This window comes from Bombina bombina, chromosome 1 (assembly GCF_027579735.1).
Source record: "Bombina bombina isolate aBomBom1 chromosome 1, aBomBom1.pri, whole genome shotgun sequence".
NCBI lineage: Eukaryota > Metazoa > Chordata > Amphibia > Anura > Bombinatoridae > Bombina > Bombina bombina.
Genome location: NC_069499.1, coordinates 310,693,910 through 310,715,814, shown reverse-complemented (window position 1 = coordinate 310,715,814; position 21,905 = coordinate 310,693,910). Strand labels below are relative to the sequence as shown.

General features: G+C 40.8%; 1 protein-coding gene across 1 annotated transcript in view; it reads left to right on the top strand.

The window, feature by feature from the left end:
* PTPN4 (protein tyrosine phosphatase non-receptor type 4) overlaps positions 1-21,905 on the top strand; it is a gene marked incomplete in the record, with an annotated part of 1,345,721 nt that overhangs the window by 868,585 nt on the left and 455,231 nt on the right. Inside the window, 1 exon segment of the mRNA XM_053698088.1 lies at positions 11,022-11,172. Within this exon segment, the coding sequence (XP_053554063.1) occupies positions 11,022-11,172 (151 nt within the window).

Genomic DNA, 21,905 nt, shown 5'->3' with positions numbered 1-21,905 from the left:
ATGTTTTTGTAGGGCATTGCCCTAAACATATCAGCTCTTTTTCTACAAAGGAAAAACAAACCCCCTTAACAGTATACAACCCCCCACCCCCCACACCCACAAAATTAAAGTAAAGTAAAAACTAATCTACCCATTGCCCTGAAAAGGATATTTGTATGGGCATTGCCCTTAAAAGGGACTTCAGCTCTTTTGCTGCCCATTTAAAAAAAATGGCTATTCTGAAAAGAAAAACCCACCCCAAAACGAAAAAAAAAATTACACAAAATAACAAACAAATTATCCAAAATAATAACAATTATTCCTATTCTAATACCCATTGAAAAGAAAACCACCCTAAAATAAAAGAAACCTAATCTAGAATAAACTACCAATAGCATTGCCCTAAGTTGAACAGCTCTTTTACCTGAAAAAAAATACAACGACCCACTAACATTACAACACCCCCCCCCCCCCCCAAACCCACAAAATAAAAAAAAATATCTAAAAAACTTATCTACCCATTGGGCATACAGCTCTTTTAAGAGTGCCCACCCTAATCTAAAAAATAAACACCTTAAAAAAACCTAACACTAACCCCTCTTTAGGTACTCAGTTGTTGAAGTCCCGCTTAAAAGATCTTCATCCAGACGGCTCCATCTTCATCTATCGCGGGACCGGCATCTTCTTCATCCCTGCGGAGGTCCAGACGAAGGTCCATCGATCCAACGTGGAGGTCCTCTTCATGCGATCGTCCGCCGCACACGGAGGATTGAAATGCAAGGTACCCCTTTTATACTGGGGTTACCATTGCATTCCTATTGGCTGAAAAATTTGAATCATCCAATAGGAATTAGAGCTGCTAAAATCCTATTGGCTGTTCAAATCAGCCAATAGGATTTAAGTAGCTCTCATTCTATTGGCTGATTTTAAGGGCAGCAAAAGAGCTGTATGCCTTTTTTCAGGGCAATGCCCATACAAATGCCATTTTCAGGACAATGGGTAGATTAAGTTTTTTAGATTATTTTTTATTTTATTTTGGGGGTTTGGGGGTGGGGGTTTGTAATGTTAGTGGGTCTTAGTATTTTTTTTTCCAGGTAAAAGAGCTGTTTAATTTAGGGCAATGCCCTTCGAAAGGCCCTTTTAAGGGCTATTGGTAGTTTATTCTAGATTAGGTTTCTTTTATTGTTTTATTTTGGGGTGGGGGGTTTTAAAATGGGTATTAGAATAGGAATCATTTTTATTATTTTGGATAATTTGTAATTTTGTGTAATGTTTTTTTTTTCTTTTCATTTTGGGTTGGGTTTTTATTTTTAGAATAGGGGTTGGGCATTTCATAAAGGAGCTTAATGCCCTTTTAAGGGCAGGAAAAAGAGCTGAATGCTCTTTTTAAGGGCAATGCCTATACAAATGCCCTTTTCAGGGCAATGGGCAGATTAGGTTTTACTTTATTTTTATTTTGTGTGTTTGGGGGTTGGGGGTTTGTATACTGTTGGGGGGTGTTTGTTTTTCTTTTGTAGGAAAAGAGCTGTTATCTTTAGGGCAGTGCCCTAAAAAAGGCCCTTTTAAGGGCCACAAAAACGCCCTTTTAAAGGCCCTTGGTAGTTTATTATAGATTAGGGTTTTTTTATTTTGGGGTGGGTTTTTTTTTTTTTAAAGGGTATTAGAATAGGAATCCTTTTTATTATTTTGAATAATTTCGTTTGTTATTTTTTGTAATGGTAGGTTTTATTCTTTTTTGTAATTTTAGTGTTTTTTATTTTTTGTAATGTTAGGTTTTAGTGTAAGGCAGCCTAGGTTTTATTTGACAGGTAAGTTTGTATTTATTTTAACTAGGTAGTTAGTAAATAGTTAATAACTATTTACTAACTAGTCTACCTAGTTAAAATAAATACAAACTTATCTGTGAAATAAAAATAAAACCTAAGCTTGTTACAATATAACTATTAGTTATATTGTAGCTAGCTTAGGTTTTATTTTACAGGTAAGTATGTATTTAGTTTTAAATAGGTATTATTTAGTTAATAACTGTAACTTTAATTTAGCTCTATTTTAATAAAATGTTAGGGGGTGTTAGGTTTAGGGGTCAATAGTTTAAGGTTGTTGCGATGTGGGGGGCTGGTGGTTTAGGGGTTAATAGGTTTATTTAGTGGTAGTGATGTGGGAGGCTAGAAGTTTAGAGGTTAATAGCTTTATTTAGTGGCGGCGATGTCGGGGAGTGGCGGAATAGTGGTTAATAGATTTATTATAGTGTGGGTGATGTTGGGGTGCGAGGGAATAGGGGTTAATAACTTTAGTATAGTGGCAGCGATATCTGGATAGGCAGATTAGGGGTTAATATATTTATTTAGGTGGGGGCGATATCGGAAGCGGCAGATTAGGGGTTAATAACATTATGTAGATGTCGGGGGCAGCAGATTAGGGGTGTTTAGACGTGGGGTTTATGTCAGGGTGTTAGGTTCAAACGTTAGGTTTTTTTTTCCCCATAGACATCAATGGGGCTGTGTTACGGAGCTTTTCATTCCGCGATTGCAGCTTTTTTCTGACCCGCTCTCCCCATTGATGTCTATGGGGGAAGCATGCACGAGTACGTCAAAACAGTGCTTGTATTTTGTGTGGTATGGAGCTCAACGCAACCATATTGCACGCACAAGCCGGCTGTTTAAAAATTTGTAATGACTGCGCTATAGAGGGTGAAATAACGCAACTTTTGTTGCGTTCGTTAAATTCCCTATAGCGCGCATAACTCGTAATCTACCTGAAATGTATTTATTTCCGGACATGGAGAGTCCACGACCCCACCCTTTTGATTAGACAGTATTTTTTGCTAAACCTTAGGCACCTCTACACCTTCTTTTTCCATTTCCGTTCGGCTGAATGACTGGGGGTTATATGTAAGGGAAGTGACACTTAACAGCTCTGCTGGGGTGCTCTTTGCCTCCTGCTGGCCAGGAGTGAATATACCACTAGTAATTGGAATGACGTTGTGGACTCTCCATGTTCGGAAAGAAAGAAATTTATCAGGTAAGCATACATTTTATTTTCTCATTTTCCTCACAGTTGGTGGCCATCTTTGATGGCACACAGCAATTTTTCCTCAGAGCATTGGAGTGGTTGGCACACTTATTAGCAGGTGCTTGCATAAATGTATATCTAGCCCTTTATTGTCTCAAACTTTATTTATTTTTTATATTTTACTATATTTTTCCTCTTAAAGAGACAGTACCCATTTTTTTCTCATTCCCTCACAGGGACTTTTTGTTCTTCCATTGTGCCAAGATTTGTGGGTTAACCCTTTCTGTGTCTTTTATACTGTATTTCTGTGCTGCGTTCTTATTTTAGATACTTGCTTGTCCTTACTATTTTAAATCATCATAGAGCAAAGTGGTGCAGCTAAAGAGCTGCAATCTACTGAAAATATAACTCATTCTCATATGTGTTCATATGTATGCAAGGAAGTGTTGGTGTGTCCCCTACTTAGTTTTGTAACTTATGTGCTGAGTCTGTGTCTATTACTAGACGGGGTCATGCAGTGTTGCATTTGCAACAGAGTACTTAAGGATTTGTTACCCACCAGGGTTATCCCATTGACAGTTCTAGGGACCTCACTCCTAACTTAAAACAGTACATTCAATTTGCAATTTCACAACTGACAGCTTTCATTTTTTCACCAGTTAAAACCATGAAAAGGAAAGAATTTAACCCTTCGCTGGCCCTGGACTCATCTAGGACATTCCTAAGGAGCAATCCATCTAGGTATCCTGTACCTTCCAGGAGTACAAATGAAGAATGATTATTCATAAACTGAGGAGCCCCCCTCAGACAAACTAACAGAAGATGTGTCCTTTAATTTTGAATAGGCGATCAAACACTCTCTACTGCGGAAAGTTTTTACTTGCCTTGGGGATTGAGGACACTCCACCTGCATACAATCTGTGATAAAGTAGTCCTAAAGAAGGCATCTAACTGGGGTTGTCATGTTCCTTGTTCAGAGGAGAATTGCCTGGTATTTCGGGGCTGGACTGACCTTACTTGGCGGGATCAGACTGATATACTTCAGGAAAGTTTTCTTCTGTGAAAAGCACACTGGTCTAAAAGAGGCTGCTTCCGGGTGGTAAATCGCCATAGAACAAGCCACTGAGCTGTTGTTCGTTCCTGGTAGAGCGCTTCTCTCTTTGTATGCAAATTATTATGACCCTGGGGAAGTCTCCCTATGGGTGATGGGGGAAACCAGACGTTGACTCCTTGCCCAGTGTGCTTAGAGGAATGTGGCTGCACCTCACTGACGAGGCCCATAGGAGGCCGAAACGATCGTCTGGGGTTGTCATGTTCCTTGTTCAGAGGAGAATTGCCTGGTATTTCGGGGCTGGACTGACCTTACTTGGCGGGATCAGACTGATATACTTCAGGAAAGTTTTCTTCTGTGAAAAGCACACTGGTCTAAAAGAGGCTGCTTCCGGGTGGTAAATCGCCATAGAACAAGCCACTGAGCTGTTGTTCGTTCCTGGTAGAGCGCTTCTCTCTTTGTATGCAAATTATTATGACCCTGGGGAAGTCTCCCTATGGGTTATGGGGGAAACCAGACGTGGACTCCTTGCCCAGTGTGCTTAGAGGAATGTGGCTGCACCTCACTGACGAGGCCCATAGGAGGCCGAAACGATCGTCTGGGGTTGTCATGTTCCTTGTTCAGAGGAGAATTGCCTGGTATTTCGGGGCTGGACTGACCTTACTTGGCGGGATCAGACTGATATACTTCAGGAAAGTTTTCTTCTGTGAAAAGCACACTGGTCTAAAAGAGACTGCTTCCGGGTGGTAAATCGCCATAGAACAAGCCACTGAGCTGTTGTTCGTTCCTGGTAGAGCGCTTCTCTCTTTGTATGCAAAGGCATCTAACTCCCCGGCTCATAGTGTGGTTTCTGAGCTAATACGCAAGGAATGGAACAAACTAGGCATTCGTGTTGTTCCCTCAGCGTGTTCTCAAAAACATGTTCCCTTTCCCGGTTGCTAGGACCTGAACTGGATGATATCATTGCTATAGTCGCTGGAGGAAAAGGAACTCTCCTGCTGCAAGATAAAAAAAAAGCTAAGGGCAGGGTTAAGTATGCTAGATTATTTTGCTCCTTTCATCATTGCAAGATGCAAAGATCCTCCTCGGTGTCTTGATGTCAGATACCTCAAAGTCTACGTTTAAGCCTGGTTCCCTTATGGTCAATGTCCAGACAGGCAAATCAGCTCCAAATCAGCATGAAGGTCCAGCCCTCCAATCCAGACTCAGTTTTGGTGGGAGGCAGACTGAACCTTTTTTCAGGAGCTTATTGGGTACTGAACATGATTTCCCAGGAATACCGCATAGGCTTTCGGTCTCGCCCTAATCAAGGAAGATTCTGCCTATCTCATGTTCCAAAAGATCATTTTAAAGGCCAGAGCTTTTTTGGCATATGTAACAGACCTAGAAGCCATAGGAGTGATAACTGCAGTCCCCTGGGAAGAACATAACCAGGGGTTCTATTCAAACCTTTTTTAGTGTTTCAAAGAAAGATGGGACTTAGTGAAATATCAATAATTTGTGAAAGAAATTATTAAAAATAAATACATGATTTGGGACTTGAATAGTCATATTTTCTGTCTCCACAATGTTTAAAATTTAAGCAAGAGGATAGTGTCTCATCCCTGCTTTGTAAGAAAATAGTTTTCACAACCTCTGAAACTGTTTATTTGACCATCTGTTTCTAAAAGTAATGTTTTGTTTTCTTTTACAAGATATGACGAGTCCACGGATTTCATCCTTACTTGTGGGATTTAACCTCCTGCTAGCAGGAAGTGGCAAAGAGCACCACAGCATAGCTGTATATATAGCTCCTCCCTTCCCGTCCCCCTCCAGTCATTCTCTTTGCCTGTGTTAGTGATAGGAAGAGGCAGAGTAAAGAGGTGTTAGTTTTAGTTTCTTCAATCAAGAGTTTATTATTTTTAAGGTAGTACCACAGTGTGCTACTTTGTTCTGGGGTTTAGCCTAGACCAAATCAGTCTCTTCAGTGGAAAAAAAAGAGAAGCATTTGGTGGCTTTAAAGCAATGGGAACTTGGGGATTTATATTCTCACTGCGCCTCCCATGAATGTATGCTGCCCTGCTTGAAAAAGTCTGAGGGAGTTTAGCTCAGTACTTTTATTTTCCACAGGCCAATGTGAAGAGGAGAAAGGAACTTCACAAGCCAGGTGAGATGCCTGACTGCCGGGCAGACGTCTAAGTTAAGTGCTAAAAAAAATTTTTTCTGAAGTTATGCAGAAAGGACTTAGCACTCTGTTTATAACATATCCCTGGGATCAGGGTACTGTTCAATGGCAGTTATGTGAGAGAAGCAGCACATTTCACCCTTCTCTTGACTCCCAGCGGCTTATAACTACTAGTACAGCCGGCAGGGAAGGTTATCCGATTTCACTACGTTTGTTATCTGGGATTTTTGTGAGGGTACATGAGGTTTTGCTTATTCCTGTGTCTTACGCTTGTACTGAGATGCGTCAGACAGGGTGCTCCTATTCAATCATTACTGTGGGAAAGAAACAGTACTGCCTATTACTGTTACGCTGTTTTTTCATTCAGATTACAATGGTAACTGACTGGGGAATTTGAAATATACAGGATGTTTGTATTTTTGACATGTCCCTGCTTTCTTCGACTTATGTTCTTTTCAGCCGTCAGGAATTTTATGTAGCGCATTATGGTGTGAGTTCAACCTAGGGTGTTTAACTTAGGTGTTTTAATCTTATGAGATGGAGTCCGGCAGGGGAGTTGTACCTTTCAACGTGTGTCACTTTAGTGCTGATTAGGACTCCCGGCGGCTCCATTTTGTTTTTGTGTACAGATTTGCCGCGCACAGGAGCTTGAGCTCGATACGCCCACGAGGGGCGGAGCTTTGTTGCGCGCCATTGTATGTGCACTGTTTGCCTGCTCATTTACGGCTCTATATTTCTCCTGTATATCACGTACGCCCACGATGGGCGGAGATTGGTGCCATGTGTGCTCTTTTTATTTCAGCTCGTTGCTGCTAGCGGATCGCAGAGGCCTCCTCGGCTGTGTTTCACAAGACAAATACAGCTGAGAGGTCGTTCGCGTCGCCTAGAGATTTTCTTGGGATCTCCTCTGTCATGTTAGGCAGAGCAGTACCACAAGGGAAGACGAGTTCCTCACAAAGTTAGGCATGCTGGTCCTTCCTGTAGGAATTAATAGGAGGCGCACCTGCTGGCTTGATAAAAGTTGATCAGTATTGTTATTACACAGCTGCCCCATACATTGTGACATTGATAGGACGGAACATTCGACAGTTGGTACTGTTCCCCATAGGTTGTGTGTAATACTGTGAGTAGAGGGCTATAAGTAGCATTCTGTCCATATGACAATATTTTATACAGGTCTTGCTTTTACATAAACATGCTATGGCAAGTCTTATTTAAGTTTTATTTCCCCTTTTTGAAGCGTCATTGACATAAAAAGATGAGTCTCTTTCAGATTTAAAGAGACAGTAATGCTTTTTTTCTATGTACATTGTATACATAATTTCAGCTCTAAAGTTTTCCCACTCTGTGGGTGTCCTTTTACTGGCGCCTTGCCTACATCCTAAGGTTGGTGGGTACCCAAATGTATGTTTTAAAGACATAGTGGGATATATTTCAACTGTTTATTTGTCCTTTTTCTCATGGTGTCTTTGGAGCAAATGTAGGGTAGTACCATGTTATTATGTGTAGATTTTATTGCACAACCCATGCCACAATGTTTTACAGGGGTTTTACTCGAATCTTTTTGTGGTTCCCAAAAAAGAGGGAATGTTCCGACCCATTTTAGATCTCAAGAGTCTGAACAAGTTTCTCAGAGTCCCATTCTTCAAGATGGAGACTGTTCGGACAATTCTTCCATTGATCCAGGAGGGTCAATATATGACTACCATGGATTTAAAGGATGCATATCCTTATATTCCTATCCACAGAGATCAACACAAGGTTTCTGAGGTTTGCCTTTCTGGACAAGCATTTTCAGTTCGTGGCCCTTCCTTTCGGTCTGGCCACAACACCCAGAATTTCACAAAGGTTCTAGGGTCTCTGCTGGCGGTTCTCAGGCCGTGGGGCATTACAGTGGCGCCTTATTTGGACGATATTCTGATCCAGGCGTCGTCTTATCAGCTGACAAAGTCTCATACCGACTTGGTTCTATCCTTTCTAAGGACTCACGGGTGGAAGGTGAATCTAGAAAAAAGTTCTCTAATTCCACAGACAGGGGTTCCTTTCCTAGGCACTCTAATAGGTTCTATATCCATGAAAATCTTCTTGACAGGTCTACAACTTGAAGATTCTGAATACATGCCGATCCCTTCAGTCCAATCCTCGGCCATCAGTGGCTCAGTGCATGGAGGTAATTGGATTGATAGTGGCGGCAATGGACAAAATTCCGTTTGCTCGTTTTCATCTCAGACCTCTACAACTGAGCATGCTCAGGCAGTGGAATGGAGATTATGTAAATTTGTCTCCTCAGATAGATCTAGATCAGGAGACAAGAGACTCTCTTCTTTGGTGGTTGTCACAGGATCATCTGTCCCATGAGACGTGCTTCCGCAGACCCTCATGGGTGATAGTGACAACGGATGCCAGTCTACTAGGATGGGGTGCAGTCTGGAATTCCCTGAAGGCTCAGGGTGTGTGGACTCGGTCGGAGTCTCTACTTCAAATCAACATTCTGGAATTGAGGGCACTATTTAATGCTCTTCAGGCTTGGCCTCAGCTGGCTTCGGCCAAATTCATCCGATTTCAGTCGGACAACATCACGACTGTGGCTTACATCAATCATCAGGGAGTTCCTTAGTGATGACAGAAGTATCCAAGATAATTCGGTGGGCGGAAGCTCACTCTTGTTATCTCGTCAACCTACATCCCAGGAGTGGACAACTGGGAGGCAGATTTTTTGAGCAGACAGACATTTCATCCAGGAGAATGGAAAACTCCATCCGGAGGTCTTTGCCAACCTGATTGTCAGATGGGGTGGGTCGGAGCTGGATCTTATGGCATCTAGTCAGAATGCCAAGCTCCCGAGATGCGGATCCAGGTCCAGGGATCCTCAGGCCGAACTGATAGATGCCTTGGCAGTGCCTTGGTCATTCAACCTAGCTTATGTGTTTCCGCTGTTTGCTCTCCTTTCTCGGGTGATTGCTCGAGTCAAACAGGAGAGGGCTTCGGTGATTCTCATCGCTCCTGAGTGGCCTTGCAGGACTTGGTATGCCGATCTGGTGGACATGTCCTCTCTGCTGCCGTGGAAGCTTCCATTGAGGCAGGACCCTCTCTTATTCAGGGACCCTTCCATCATCCAAATCTAATTTCTCTGCAGCTGACTGCTTGGAGATTGAACGCTTGATTTTATCTAAGCGAGGGTTCTCTGATTCGGTCATTGATACCTTGATCCAGGCATGTAAGCCTGTTACTAGAAAGATTTACCATAAGATGTGGCGTAAATCTCTTTATTGGTGCGGATCCAAGGGCTACTCATGGAGTACGATTATGATTCCTAGGATTTTATCTTTTCTCCAAGAAGGATTGGAGAAAGGGTTTTCAGCAAGTTCCTTAAAGGGACATATTTCTGCTGTATCTATTTGGCTACACAAACGTCTGACAGATATTCCGGATGTTCATTCTTTTTGTCAGGCTCTGACTAGAATCAGGCCTGGGTTTAGACCTTTTGCTCCTCCTTGGAGTTTGAATTTAGTTCTTAAGGTTCTTCAAGGGGTTCCGTTGGAACCTGTGCATTCCATAGATATTAACTTGTTAGCTTGGAAAGTTTTACTTTTGGTTGCTATTTCTTCTGCTCGCAGAGTTTCTGAGTTTTCGGCATTACAACGTGATTCTCCTTACTTTATTGTTCATTCTGATAAGGTAGTGTTACGTACCAAACCTGGTTTTCTTTCTAAGGTTGTTTCCAACAAAAATATTGATCAGGAAATTATTGTTCCTTCATTGTGTCTTAATCCTTCTTCTAAGAAGGAGCGTCTGTTACATAACTTGGACGTGGTCCGTGCCCTGAAGTTTTACTTGCAGGTGACTAAAGAATTTAGTCAATCATCTTCATTATATGTTGTTTTTTTTCTGGAAAGCGTAGGGGCCAGAAAGCTACGGCTACCTCTTTTTCTTTTTGGCTGAAGAGTATCATCCGTCTGGCATATGAGGCTGTGGGGCAGCAGCCTCCTGAAAGAATTACTGCTCATTCTACTAGGGCTGTGGCTTCCTCATGGGCATTTAAAAATGATGCTTCTGTTGAAAAGATTTGCAAGGCTGCAACTTGGTCGTCTCTTCACACTATTTCCAAATTTTACAAATTTGATACTTTTGCTTCTTCTGAAGCTGTTTTTGGGAGAAAGGTTCTTCACGCAGTGGTGCCTTCCGTTTAGGTTCCTGTCGTGTCCCTCCCTTTCATCCGTGTCCTGTAGCTTTGGTATTGTATCCCACAAGTAAGGACGAAATCCATGGACTCGTCATATCTTGTAAAAGAAAAGGAAATTTATGCTTACCTGATAAATTTATTTCTTTTACGATATGACGAGTCCACGGCCCACCCTGTCATTTTTAAGACAGGTATGTACTTATTTTTATTAAACTTCAGTCACCTCTGCACCTTTGGCCTTTCCTTTCTCTTCCTAACTTCGGTCGAATGACTGGAGGGGGAGGGAAAGGGAGGAGCTATATATACAGCTCTGCTGTGGTGCTCTTTGCCACTTCCTGCTAGCAGGAGGTTAAATCCCACAAGTAAGGATGAAATCCGTGGACTCGTCATATCGTAAAAGAAATAAATTTATCAGGTAAGCATACATTTCCTTTTTTTGTTTTGTTTTGTAGAGATATTGTATTATGTGTGAATGAAGATTTTTAGTATTTTGCTTTATTTCTGTAAATTTCCTGTATTTACAGGTTTAACATGAGCAGCTTTTATTACATTTCAGTTAATTTACTTACGCTTTACCAATTAAAAAGGAACTGGATTAGGGTTTTAACTGTTTACTTTTGCTTTAAATGTAGGTCTCAGAACAATGCCATAGATGCACCACCACCTGCGCTGCCACCGAAACAATCTAAAAAAAACAGTTTGAACCACTCTAACTCCCAACTAGATCTGGAAGACCACATCAACGAACCATTTGATTGTTCTTGGACTCCTGAAAAATCTACTGTAAGATTTATTTATGTATTTTTTTTTTTAGTCATTTACTATTTCAGAGTTTATGTGTCTCCTTTTTTTCTGCTTTTAACATTGTACAAAACTAATTGTATATATCTGCATTGATTTTATTGTGCACCGTTAACAAATGTCACCAAATGAGTTAGTTCCTCTGCCAGGGTTGATGGACAGGAACTTATCACCCAGGCATACAGTCATGGGAAGGCTATTAGTATAGGTTAATTTTAATATTCTTTTATCCACTGTAACAGACAATTAACCGAATAGCTCATGCTTGAACCTGGGTTTGTATTAGCAAAACAGCCAATACTTTGTTGTGCACGCTAACAAATTTGTCAAACTGCAACTTTGTGTCCATAGCTGCATCACCTGACATCCATATGTCCAAACTGTAGTGAAGGTTTCTCACAAAAAGCCTACTGCTGCTTGACATAAGTCTGGATCTAAGACTTATTTCTTATAGCCATGACATTGAGACTACCCTTCCAAGTGTGCCCATAAACTTTGTAGAATCTTCTTCTGTGTTTGGTAAGCTTTAACAGTTTGCTTCCACTATTAGTGCAGCAGGTGCAGCGGCACCAGGGCCCAAGTGCTGGGGGGCCTAGTAGCTAGTCTATCTATTAGGTGCTGTATGTGGTCATTATCTGTGTATAGATACTCATCATCATTATACTGAATACTGAACTGGCAGCTGGAACACTTTAACAAAAATTCTACAGTAAAAAATACGACAAAGGAACCGTGGACAAAGCCTATGATAAAGTTAAATAAACAGACAAGGAGAAACTACTCACAACAAAAAATAAACATAAAAAGGATGAGACAAATTCAAATAATCACCATAACTCAATAGCATATCAGATGCCCAGATTCATAACCACCTTTAACAACGGTACAAAAGACATAGAAAAAGTATTAAAAAAAACACTGGCACATTCTAAAGAGAGATCCTTTTCTAAAATAAACAATATCTGAAAACCCTAAAATCACATTCAAGAAACATTTAAATTTCAAGAATATATTGGCACCAACAAAGCTGAAAACAAAGAATCTTCCAAAACAAAAAAACTGGTTGAATACAAAAACCAAAGGGTTCAATAGGTGTAACAGAAAGCACTGTACATGCTGTAAACACCTCAGTAGAAACAAGATAACAAATGGATCACAGATGGAGAAAATAATAAATCAGAAATAACAAGTTTCTTGAATTGCAAATCACAATATGTGGTTTATCAAATCACATGCAGTTGTAATAAGATCTATATTGGAAGAAGCAAAAGAACACTGAAAACAAGGGTATTAGAACATGTGAAAAGCATTACCAGCAAAGACTCCGAATATGGAATAGGAACTCATTTATTTCATGTAATTGGCAAGAGTCCATGAGCTAGTGACGTATGGGATATACAATCCTACCAGGAGGGGCAAAGTTTCCCAAACCTCAAAATGCCTATAAATACACCCCTCACCACACCCACAATTCAGTTTTACAAACTTTGCCTCTGGAGGTGGTGAAGTAAGTTTGTGCTAAGATTTCTACGTTGACATGCGCTTCTCACCATTTTGAAGCCCGATTCCTCTCAGAGTACAGCGAATGTCAGAGGGATGTGAAGGGAGTATCATCTATTGAATGCAATGGTCTTCCTAACGGGGATCTATTTCATAGGTTCTCGGCTATCAGTCGTTGAGATTCATCTCCTACCTCCCTTTTCAGATCGACGATATACTCTCATTTACCATTACCTCTACTGATAACTGTTTCAGTACTGTTTGGCTATCTGCTTTATGTGAATGGGTGTCTTTTCGGTAAGTATGTTTTTTATTACTTAAGACACCCCAGCTATGGTTTGGCACTTTATGCATTTATATAAAGTTCTAAATATATGTATTGTACTTATATTTGCCATGAGTCAGGTTCATGTATTTCCTTGTGCAGACTGTCAGTTTCATATTTGGGGAAAATAAACATTTTAAGAAATATTTTTCTTACCTGTGGTTTAGTCTTTTTTTCAAAATTGACTACATTTTTTTGCAGATTGTGGGCAGTATTAGGCCCGCTGGTGTGCCAAATGCTAGACTTTATTGTGTCATTCTTGGCGCAATAATTTTTTGGCGTCAAAAGTACGTCCGTTGATGCAAGTTCATCATTTCCGGCGTCGTAGTTGACGCCGTGTCATTTCCGGATGTTGTTGGCGACAAAAAAAAATTCAGTTACGTTGTGCGTCATTCTTGGCGCCAACATTTTTCATTAATTTTATACCCCATTGCCTCTTGCCTTTCTCTATGTCAGAGGGCTATGCTATTTGCATTTTTTCCCATTCCTTAAACTGTCATATAAGGAAATTGATAATTTTGCTTTTTATGTTGTTTTTTCTTTTACATTTTGCAAGATGTCTCAATCTGATCTTGTCTCAGAAGTATCTGTTGGAACTTTGCTGCCTGACATCGGTTCTACCAAAGCTAAGTGCATTTGTTGTAAGATTCTGGAAATTTTATCTCCGAATGTCATTTGTAATAGTTGTCATGATAAACTTTTACATGCAGATAATGTGTCCATCAGTAATAGTACATTGCCGGTTGCAGTTCCTTAAACTTCTAATGTACATTATATACCTATGAATTTTAAAGAATTTGTTACTGATTATATTCAGAAGGCTTTCTGATAAACGTAAAAGGTCATTTAAAACTTCTCATAAAGTTGATGAAATTTCAAATGACCGACAACATAATGATTTATCCTCCTCTGATGAGGATCTATCTGATTCAGAAGATCCTTCCTCAGATATTGACACTGACAAATCTACTTATTTATTTAAAATGGAGTATATTCATTCTTTGTTAAAAGAAGTGTTAATTACTTTGGATATTGAGGAAGCCAGTCCTCTTGACGTTAAGACTAGTAAACGTTTAATCGCTGTTTTTAAACCTCCTGTGGTTACTCCAGAGGTTTTTCCTATTCCTGATGCGATTTCTGATATGATTTCTAAGGAATGGAATAAGCCGGGTACTTCTTTTATTCCTTCTTCAAGGTTTAAAAAATTGTATCCTTTGCCAGCAATTTCAATAGAGTTTTGGGAAAAGATCCCCAAAGTTGATGGGGCTATTTCTACTCTTGCTAAACGTACCACTATTCCTATTGAAGACAGTACTTCTTTTAAAGATCCTTTAGATAGGAAACTTGAATCTTATCTAAGGAAAGCCTATTTATATTCAGGTCATCTTCTCAGGCCTGCAATTTCTTTGGCTGATGTTGCGGCTGCTTCAACTTTTTGGTTGGAGAATTTAGCGCAACAAGAATTGGATTCTGACATATTTAGCATTGTTTGTTTGCTGCAACATGCTAATCATTTTATTTGTGATGCCATTTTTTATATCAAAATTGATGTTAGATCCATGTCTTTAGCTATTTTAGCTAGAAGAGCTTTGTGGATTAAATCTTGGAATGCTGATATGACATCTAAGTCTAGATTACTATCTCTTTCTTTCCAAGGTAATAATTTATTTGGTTCTCAGTTGGATTCGATTATTTCAACTGTTACTGGGGGAAAGGGAGTTTTTTTGCCAAAGGATAAAAAGCCTAAGGGTAAATCTAAGGCTTCTAACCGTTTTCGTTCCTTTCGTCAAGATAAGGAACAAAAAATCTAACCCTTCCCCCAAGGAATCTGTTTCCAATTGGAAGCCTTCCTCAAATTGGAATAAATCCAAGCCAAACCAAAGTCAGCCCCTAAGTCCGCATGAAGGTGCGACCCTCATTCCAGCTCAGCTGGTAGGGGGCTGATTAAGGTTTTTCAAGGATGTTTGGATAAATTCTGTCCAAAATCAATGGATTCAGAGCATTGTCTCTCAGGGGTATCGAATAGGATTCAGAGTAAGACCTCCTGTGAGAAGATTTTTTTCTCTCATGTATCCCAGCAAATCCAGTAAAAGCTCAGGCTTTCCTGAAGTGTGTTTCAGACCTGGAGTTTTCAGGGGCAATCGTTCCAGTTCCTTTTCAGGAACAAGGTCTGGGGTTTTATTCAAATTTTTTTCATTGTCCCAAAGAAGGAAAATTCATTCAGACCAGTTCTGGATCTGAAAATGTTGAATCGTTATGTAAAAGTACCAACTTTTAAGATGGTGACTATAAGGACTATTCTGCCTTTTGTTCAGCAAGGACATTATATGTCCATAATAGACTTGCAGGATGCATACCTTCATGTTCCGATTCATCCAGATCATTTTCAGTTCCTGAGATTCTCTTTTCTAGACCAGCATTACCAATTTGTTTCTCTTCCATTTGGCCTAGCAACAGCTCCAAGAATCTTTTCAAAGGTTCTCGGTGCCCTGCTCTCTGTAACCAGAGAGCAGGGTATTGCGGTGTTTCCTTATTTGGACGATATCTTGGTACTAGCTCAGTCTTTAAGTTGTGCAGAATCTCACACAAATTAACTAGTGTTGTTTCTTCGAAAACATGTTTGGGGATCAATTTACCAAAAAGTTTCTGGATTCCTCAGACAAGGGTCACCTTTTTAGGTTTCCAGATAGATTCAGTGTCCATTACTTTGTCTCTAACAGACAAGAGAAGTTTGAAATTGGTTGCAGCCTGTCGGCACCTTCAGTCTCAGTCATTCCCTTCAGTGGCTATGTGCATTGAAATTTTAGTCCTCAGGACTGCAGCATCGGACGCGATTCCTTTTGCTCGTTTTCACATGAGACCTCTCCAGCTTTGTATGCTGAATCAATGGTGCAGGGATTATACAAAGATATCACAATTAATATCCTTAAATCCCAATGTTCAACGCTCTCTGACGTGGTGATTAAATTGCCAACGTTTAGTTCAAGGGGCTTCTTTTGTTCGGCCAACCTGGACTGTGATCACTACAGATGCAAGTCTTTCAGGTTGTCGAGCTGTTTGGGGATCTCTGACAGCACAAAGAGTTTGGAGGCGAGATTACCAATCAATATTTTAGAACTCTGTGCAATTCTCAGAGCTCTTCAGTTTTGGCCTCTGTTGAAGAGAGAGCCGTTCATTTATTTTCAGACAGACAATATCACAACTGTGGCATATGTCAATCATCAGGGTGGGACTCGCAGTCCCCAAACTATGAAAGAAGTATCTCGGATACTTGCTTGGGTGGAATCCAGCTCCTGTCTAATCTCTGCGGTGCATATCCCAGGTGTAGACAATTGGGAGGCGGATTATCTCAGCCGTCAGACTTTACATCCGGGGGAGTGGTCCCTCCATCCAGATGTGTTTTCTCATCAGATGTGGGGTCTTCCAGAGATAGATCTCATGGCCTCTCATCTAAACAACAAACTTCCCAGATACCTGTCCAGGTCCAGGGATGTTCAGGCGGAAGCAGTGGATGCGCTGACACTTCTTTGGTTTTATCAACCTGCTTATATTTTCCCGCCTCTAGTTCTTCCGAGAGTGATCTCCAAAATCATCATGGAAAAATCGTTTGTGTTGCTGGTGGCTCCAGCATGGCCTTACATGTTTTGGTATCTTGGATCTTGTTCGGATGTCCATTTGCCAACCTTGGCCACTTCCGTTAAGGCCGGACTTACTGTCTCAAGGTCCATTTTTCCATCAGGATCTCAAATCATTAAATTTGAAGGTATGGAAATTGAACGCTTAGTGCTAGAAGTTTCTCTGACTCAGTGATGTTACAAGCTCGTAAATCTGTCTCTAGAAAGATTTATTATCGAGTTTGGAAGACTTTACATTTCGTGGTGTTCTTCTCATAAATTCTCTTGGCATTCTTTTAGAATTCCTAGAATTTTACAGTTTCTTCAGGATGGTTTGGATAAGGGTTTGTCTGCAAGTTCCTTGAAGGGACAAATCTCTGCTCTTTCTGTTTTATTTCACAGAAAGATTGCTAAACTTCCTGATATTCACTGTTTTGTACAGGCTTTAGTTCGCATTAAGCCTGTCATTAAATCAATTTCTCCTCCTTGGAGTCTTAATTTGGTTTCGAGGGCGTTACAGGCTCCTCCATTTGAGCCTATGCATTCTTTGGACATTAAACTACTTTCTTGGAAAGTGTTGTTCCTTTTGGCCATCTCTTCTGCTAGAAGAGTTTCTGAGCTATCTGCTCTTTCTCGTGAATCTCCTTTTCTGATTTTTCATCAGGATAAGGCGGTTTTGCGGACTTCATTTACATGTTTACCTAAAGTTGTGAATTCTAACAACATTAGTAGAGAAATTGTTGTCCCTTCCTTGTGTCCTAATCCTAAGAATTCTTTGGAAAGATCCTTACATTCTTTGGATGTGGTAAGAGCTTTGAAATATTATGTTGAAGCTACTAAAGATTTCAGGAAGACTTCTAGTCTATTTGTTATTTTCTGTTCCTAGGAAAGGTCAGAAGGCTTCTGCTATTTCCTTGGCTTCTTGGTTAAAGCTTTTGATTCTTCAAGCTTATTTAGAGTCGGGTCAGGCCCCGCCTCAGAGAATTACAGCTCATTCTACTAGATCAGTCTCCACTTCGTGGGCTTTTAAGAATGAAGCTTCAGTTTATCAAATTTGCAGAGCGGCAACTTGGTCTTCTTTACATACATTTACTTAATTCTACCGTTTTTATGTATTTGCTTCTTCAGAAGCAGTTTTTGGTAGAAAAGTTCTTCAGGCATCTGTTTCAGTTTGATTCTTCTGCTGATATTTTTTTCATGTCATTTAAAGAATAAACTTATATTTTGGGTTGTGGATTTTTTTTTCAGGGGATTATGGCTGTTGTTTATTTTTATCCCTCCCTCTCTAGTGACTTTTGTGTGAAGTTCCACATCTTGGGTATTGCTATCCCATACATCACTAGCTCATGGACTCTTGCCAATTACATGAAAGAAAACATAATTTATGTAAGAATTTACCTGATAAATTCATTTCTTTCATATTGGCAAGAGTCCATGAGGCCCACCCTTTTTATGGTGTTTAAGATTTTTTTTTTTGTATAAAGCACAATTATTTCCAAATTCCTTTGTTGATGCTTTTTACTCCTTTCTTTATCACCCCACTACTTGGCTATTCGTTAAACTGAATTGTGGGTGTGGTGAGGGGTGTATTTATAGGCATTTTGAGGTTTGGGAAACTTTGCCCCTCCTGGTAGGATTGTATATCCCATTCGTCACTAGCCCGTGGACTCTTGCCAATATGAAAGAAATGAAATTATCAGGTAAATTCTTACATAAATTATGTTTTTCATCTAAAGGGGAGGAGAGTCCATGGCTTCATTCATTACTATTACACCCCAGCCCAAGGCTTAAATACCTCCCCCACTTCCCTCATCCCCCAGTCATTCTTTGCCTTTCGTCACAGGAGGATGGCAGAGGAGTGCCGGAGTTTCGGAGTAGTCTCTTATGGAGGGTAGTACTCTTCGCTTTGGGACTGGAGTTTTAAGTAATCCTGTCAGCCTCTCAGTGAGGGCTTGGGCAAAAGTTGGAGTCCGGAGATGCAGGGAGAGTCTTTCTGCGAAACCATCCCGACTCATATTAACAGCTCCATAAGCAATCAGCGTTGACGAGTTTCGCTGCCTGCTTTCTACACTCAAGTCCATGTCAGGAGCGACGCTACTAACCTGTCACACTTGAAGGGCCGTTTTCCTGTTCCACAGCGTAGATTCTGATAAGATTGTTTCATTTTTTATTTATGATAACATAGAAGACAGTGCCACATTGTTGCGCCTTTTTTATTTTTACAGAATCAAGGGTTTATATTCCTGGAAGGGGGATTATTGAACAGGGGGGGTTATACATGATATTGCTTGTGTCATTGCTGCGTTATGTGCGAGATGAGGCTCTGGCAATGTCCGGAACTTTCAGGTTACTGGCGGAAATCTTGCGAGGTCATTTTTGCCGCGTTTTTCTCTTGTTAAGTGTATCCAGTCCACGGATCATCCATTACTTGTGGGATATTCTCCTTCCCAACAGGAAGTTGCAAGAGGATCACCCACAGTAGAGCTGCTATATAGCTCCTCCCCTCACTGCCATATCCAGTCATTCTCTTGCAATTCTCAACAAAGATGGACGTAGTAAGAGGAGAGTGGTGTATTATAGTTAGTTTTTTAACTTCAATCAAAAGTTTGTTATCTTTAATTGGTACTGGAGTGTACTGTTTCATCTCAGGCAGCATTAGAAGAAGAATCTGCCTGTGATTTATATGATCTTAGCAGAAGTAACTAAGATCCATGGCTGTTCTCACATATTCTGAGGAGTGAGGTAACTTCAGAGAGGGAATGGCGTGCAGGTTTTCCTGCAATAAGGTATGTGCAGTTAATATTTTTCTATATTTTTCTGGTGACAAAACTTATTGGGGCCTAGTTTTTTTCTACATGGCTGGTTTGATTTTTGCCTAAAAGCAGTTCCTGAGGCTTTCCACTGTTGCAATATGAGTGGGAAGGGCCTATTTTAGTGCTTTTCTGTGCAGATAAAAATAGTGACAGAGACATTCAGCTTCCCTCTGCATGATACAGGACATCTCTGAAGGGCTCAAAGGGCTTCAAAGTCGTGTTTGAGGAGGGTAACAATCACAGTAGACTGTGGCAGTTGTTGTGACTGTGTTTAAAAAAACGTTTTTGTCATTTATTATTCTGTTTTTGTTATTAAGGGGTTAATCATCCATTTGCAAGTGGGTGCAATGCTCTGCTGACTTGTTACATACACTGTAAAAATGTTGTTAGTGTAACTGCCTTTTTTCACTGTTATTTCAAATTTTGTCAAAATTTGTTTCTCTTAAAGGCACAGTAACGTTTTTTATATTGCTTGTTAACTTGCTTTAAAGTGTTTTCCAAGCTTGCTAGTCTCATTGCTAGTCTGTACAAACATGTCTGAAACAGAGGATACTTGTTCATTATGTTTAAAAGCCATGGTGGAGCCCCATAGGAGAATGTGTACTAAATGTATTGATTTCACCTTAAACAGTAAAGATCAGTCTTTATCAATATAAGAATTGTCACCAGAGGGGTCTGTCGAGGGGGGAAGTTATGCCGACTAACTCTCCCCACGTGTCGGACCCTTCGCCTCCCGCTCAAGGGACGCATGCTAATATGGCGCCAAGTACATCAGGGACGCCCATAGCGATTACTTTGCAGGACATGGCTGCAATCATGAATAATACCCTGTCAGAGGTATTATCCAGATTGCCTGAATTGAGAGGCAAGCGCGATAGCTCTGGGGTTAGACGAGATACAGAGCGCGTAGATGCTGTAAGAGCCATGTCTGATACTGCGTCACAATATGCAGAACATGAGGACGGAGAGCTTCAGTCTGTGGGTGACGTCTCTGAATCGGGGAGACCTGATTCAGAGATTTCTAATTTTAAATTTAAGCTTGAGAACCTCCGTGTATTGCTTGGGGAGGTATTAGCTGCTCTGAATGACTGTGACACAATTGCAGTGCCAGAGAAATTGTGTAGGCTGGATAAATACTATGCAGTGCCGGTGAGAACTGATGTTTTTCCAATACCTAAAAGGCTTACAGAAATTATTAGTAAGGAGTGAGATAGGCCCGGTGTGCCCTTTTCACCACCTCCTATATTTAGAAAAATGTTTCCAATAGATGCCACTACACGGGACTTATGGCAGACTGTCCCTAAGGTGGAGGGAGCAGTTTCTACTTTAGCAAAGCGTACCACTATCCCGGTTGAGGACAGTTGTGCTTTTTCAGATCCAATGGATAAAAAATTAGAGGGTTACCTTAAGAAAATGTTTATTCAACAAGGTTTTATTTTACAGCCACTTGCATGCATTGCGCCTGTCACTGCTGCGGCGGCATTCTGGTTTGAGGCCCTGGAAGAGGCCATCCATACAGCTCCATTGACTGAAATTGTTGACAAGCTTAGAACTCTTAAGCTAGCTAACTCATTTGTTTCTGATGCCATTGTTCATTTGACTAAACTAACGGCTAAGAATTCCGGATTCGCCATCCAGGCGCATAGGGCTCTATGGCTCAAATCCTGGTCAGCTGATGTGACTTCAAAGTCTAAATTACTCAACATTCCTTTCAAGGGGCAGACCTTATTCGGGCCTGGTTTGAAAGAAATTATTGCTGACATTACTGGAGGTAAGGGTCATACCCTTCCTCAGGACAGGGCCAAATCAAAGGCCAAACAGTCTAATTTTCGTGCCTTTCGAAATTTCAAGGCAGGTGCAGCATCAACTTCCTCTGCTTCAAAACAAGAGGGAACTTTTGCTCAATCCAAGCAGGCCTGGAAACCTAACCAGTCCTGGAACAAGGGCAAGCAGGCCAGAAAGCCTGCTGCTGCCTCTAAGACAGCATGAAGGAGCGGCCCCCTATCCGACAACGGATCTAGTAGGGGGCAGACTCTCTCTCTTCGCCCAGGCGTGGGCAAGAGATGTTCAGGATCCCTGGGCGTTGGAGATCATATCTCAGGGATATCTTCTGGACTTCAAAGCTTCTCCTCCACAAGGGAGATTTCACCTTTCAAGATTATCTGCAAACCAGATAAAGAAAGAGGCATTCCTAAGCTGCGTACAAGATCTCCTTGTAATGGGAGTGATCCATCCAGTTCCGCGGACGGAACAAGGACAGGGGTTTTATTCAAATCTGTTTGTGGTTCCCAAAAAAGAGGGAACCTTCAGACCAATTTTGGATTTAAAGATCCTAAACAAATTCCTCAGAGTTCCGTCATTCAAGATGGAAACTATTCGAACAATTTTACCCATGATTCAAGAGGGTCAGTACATGACCACAGTGGACTTAAAGGATGCCTACCTTCACATTCCGATTCACAA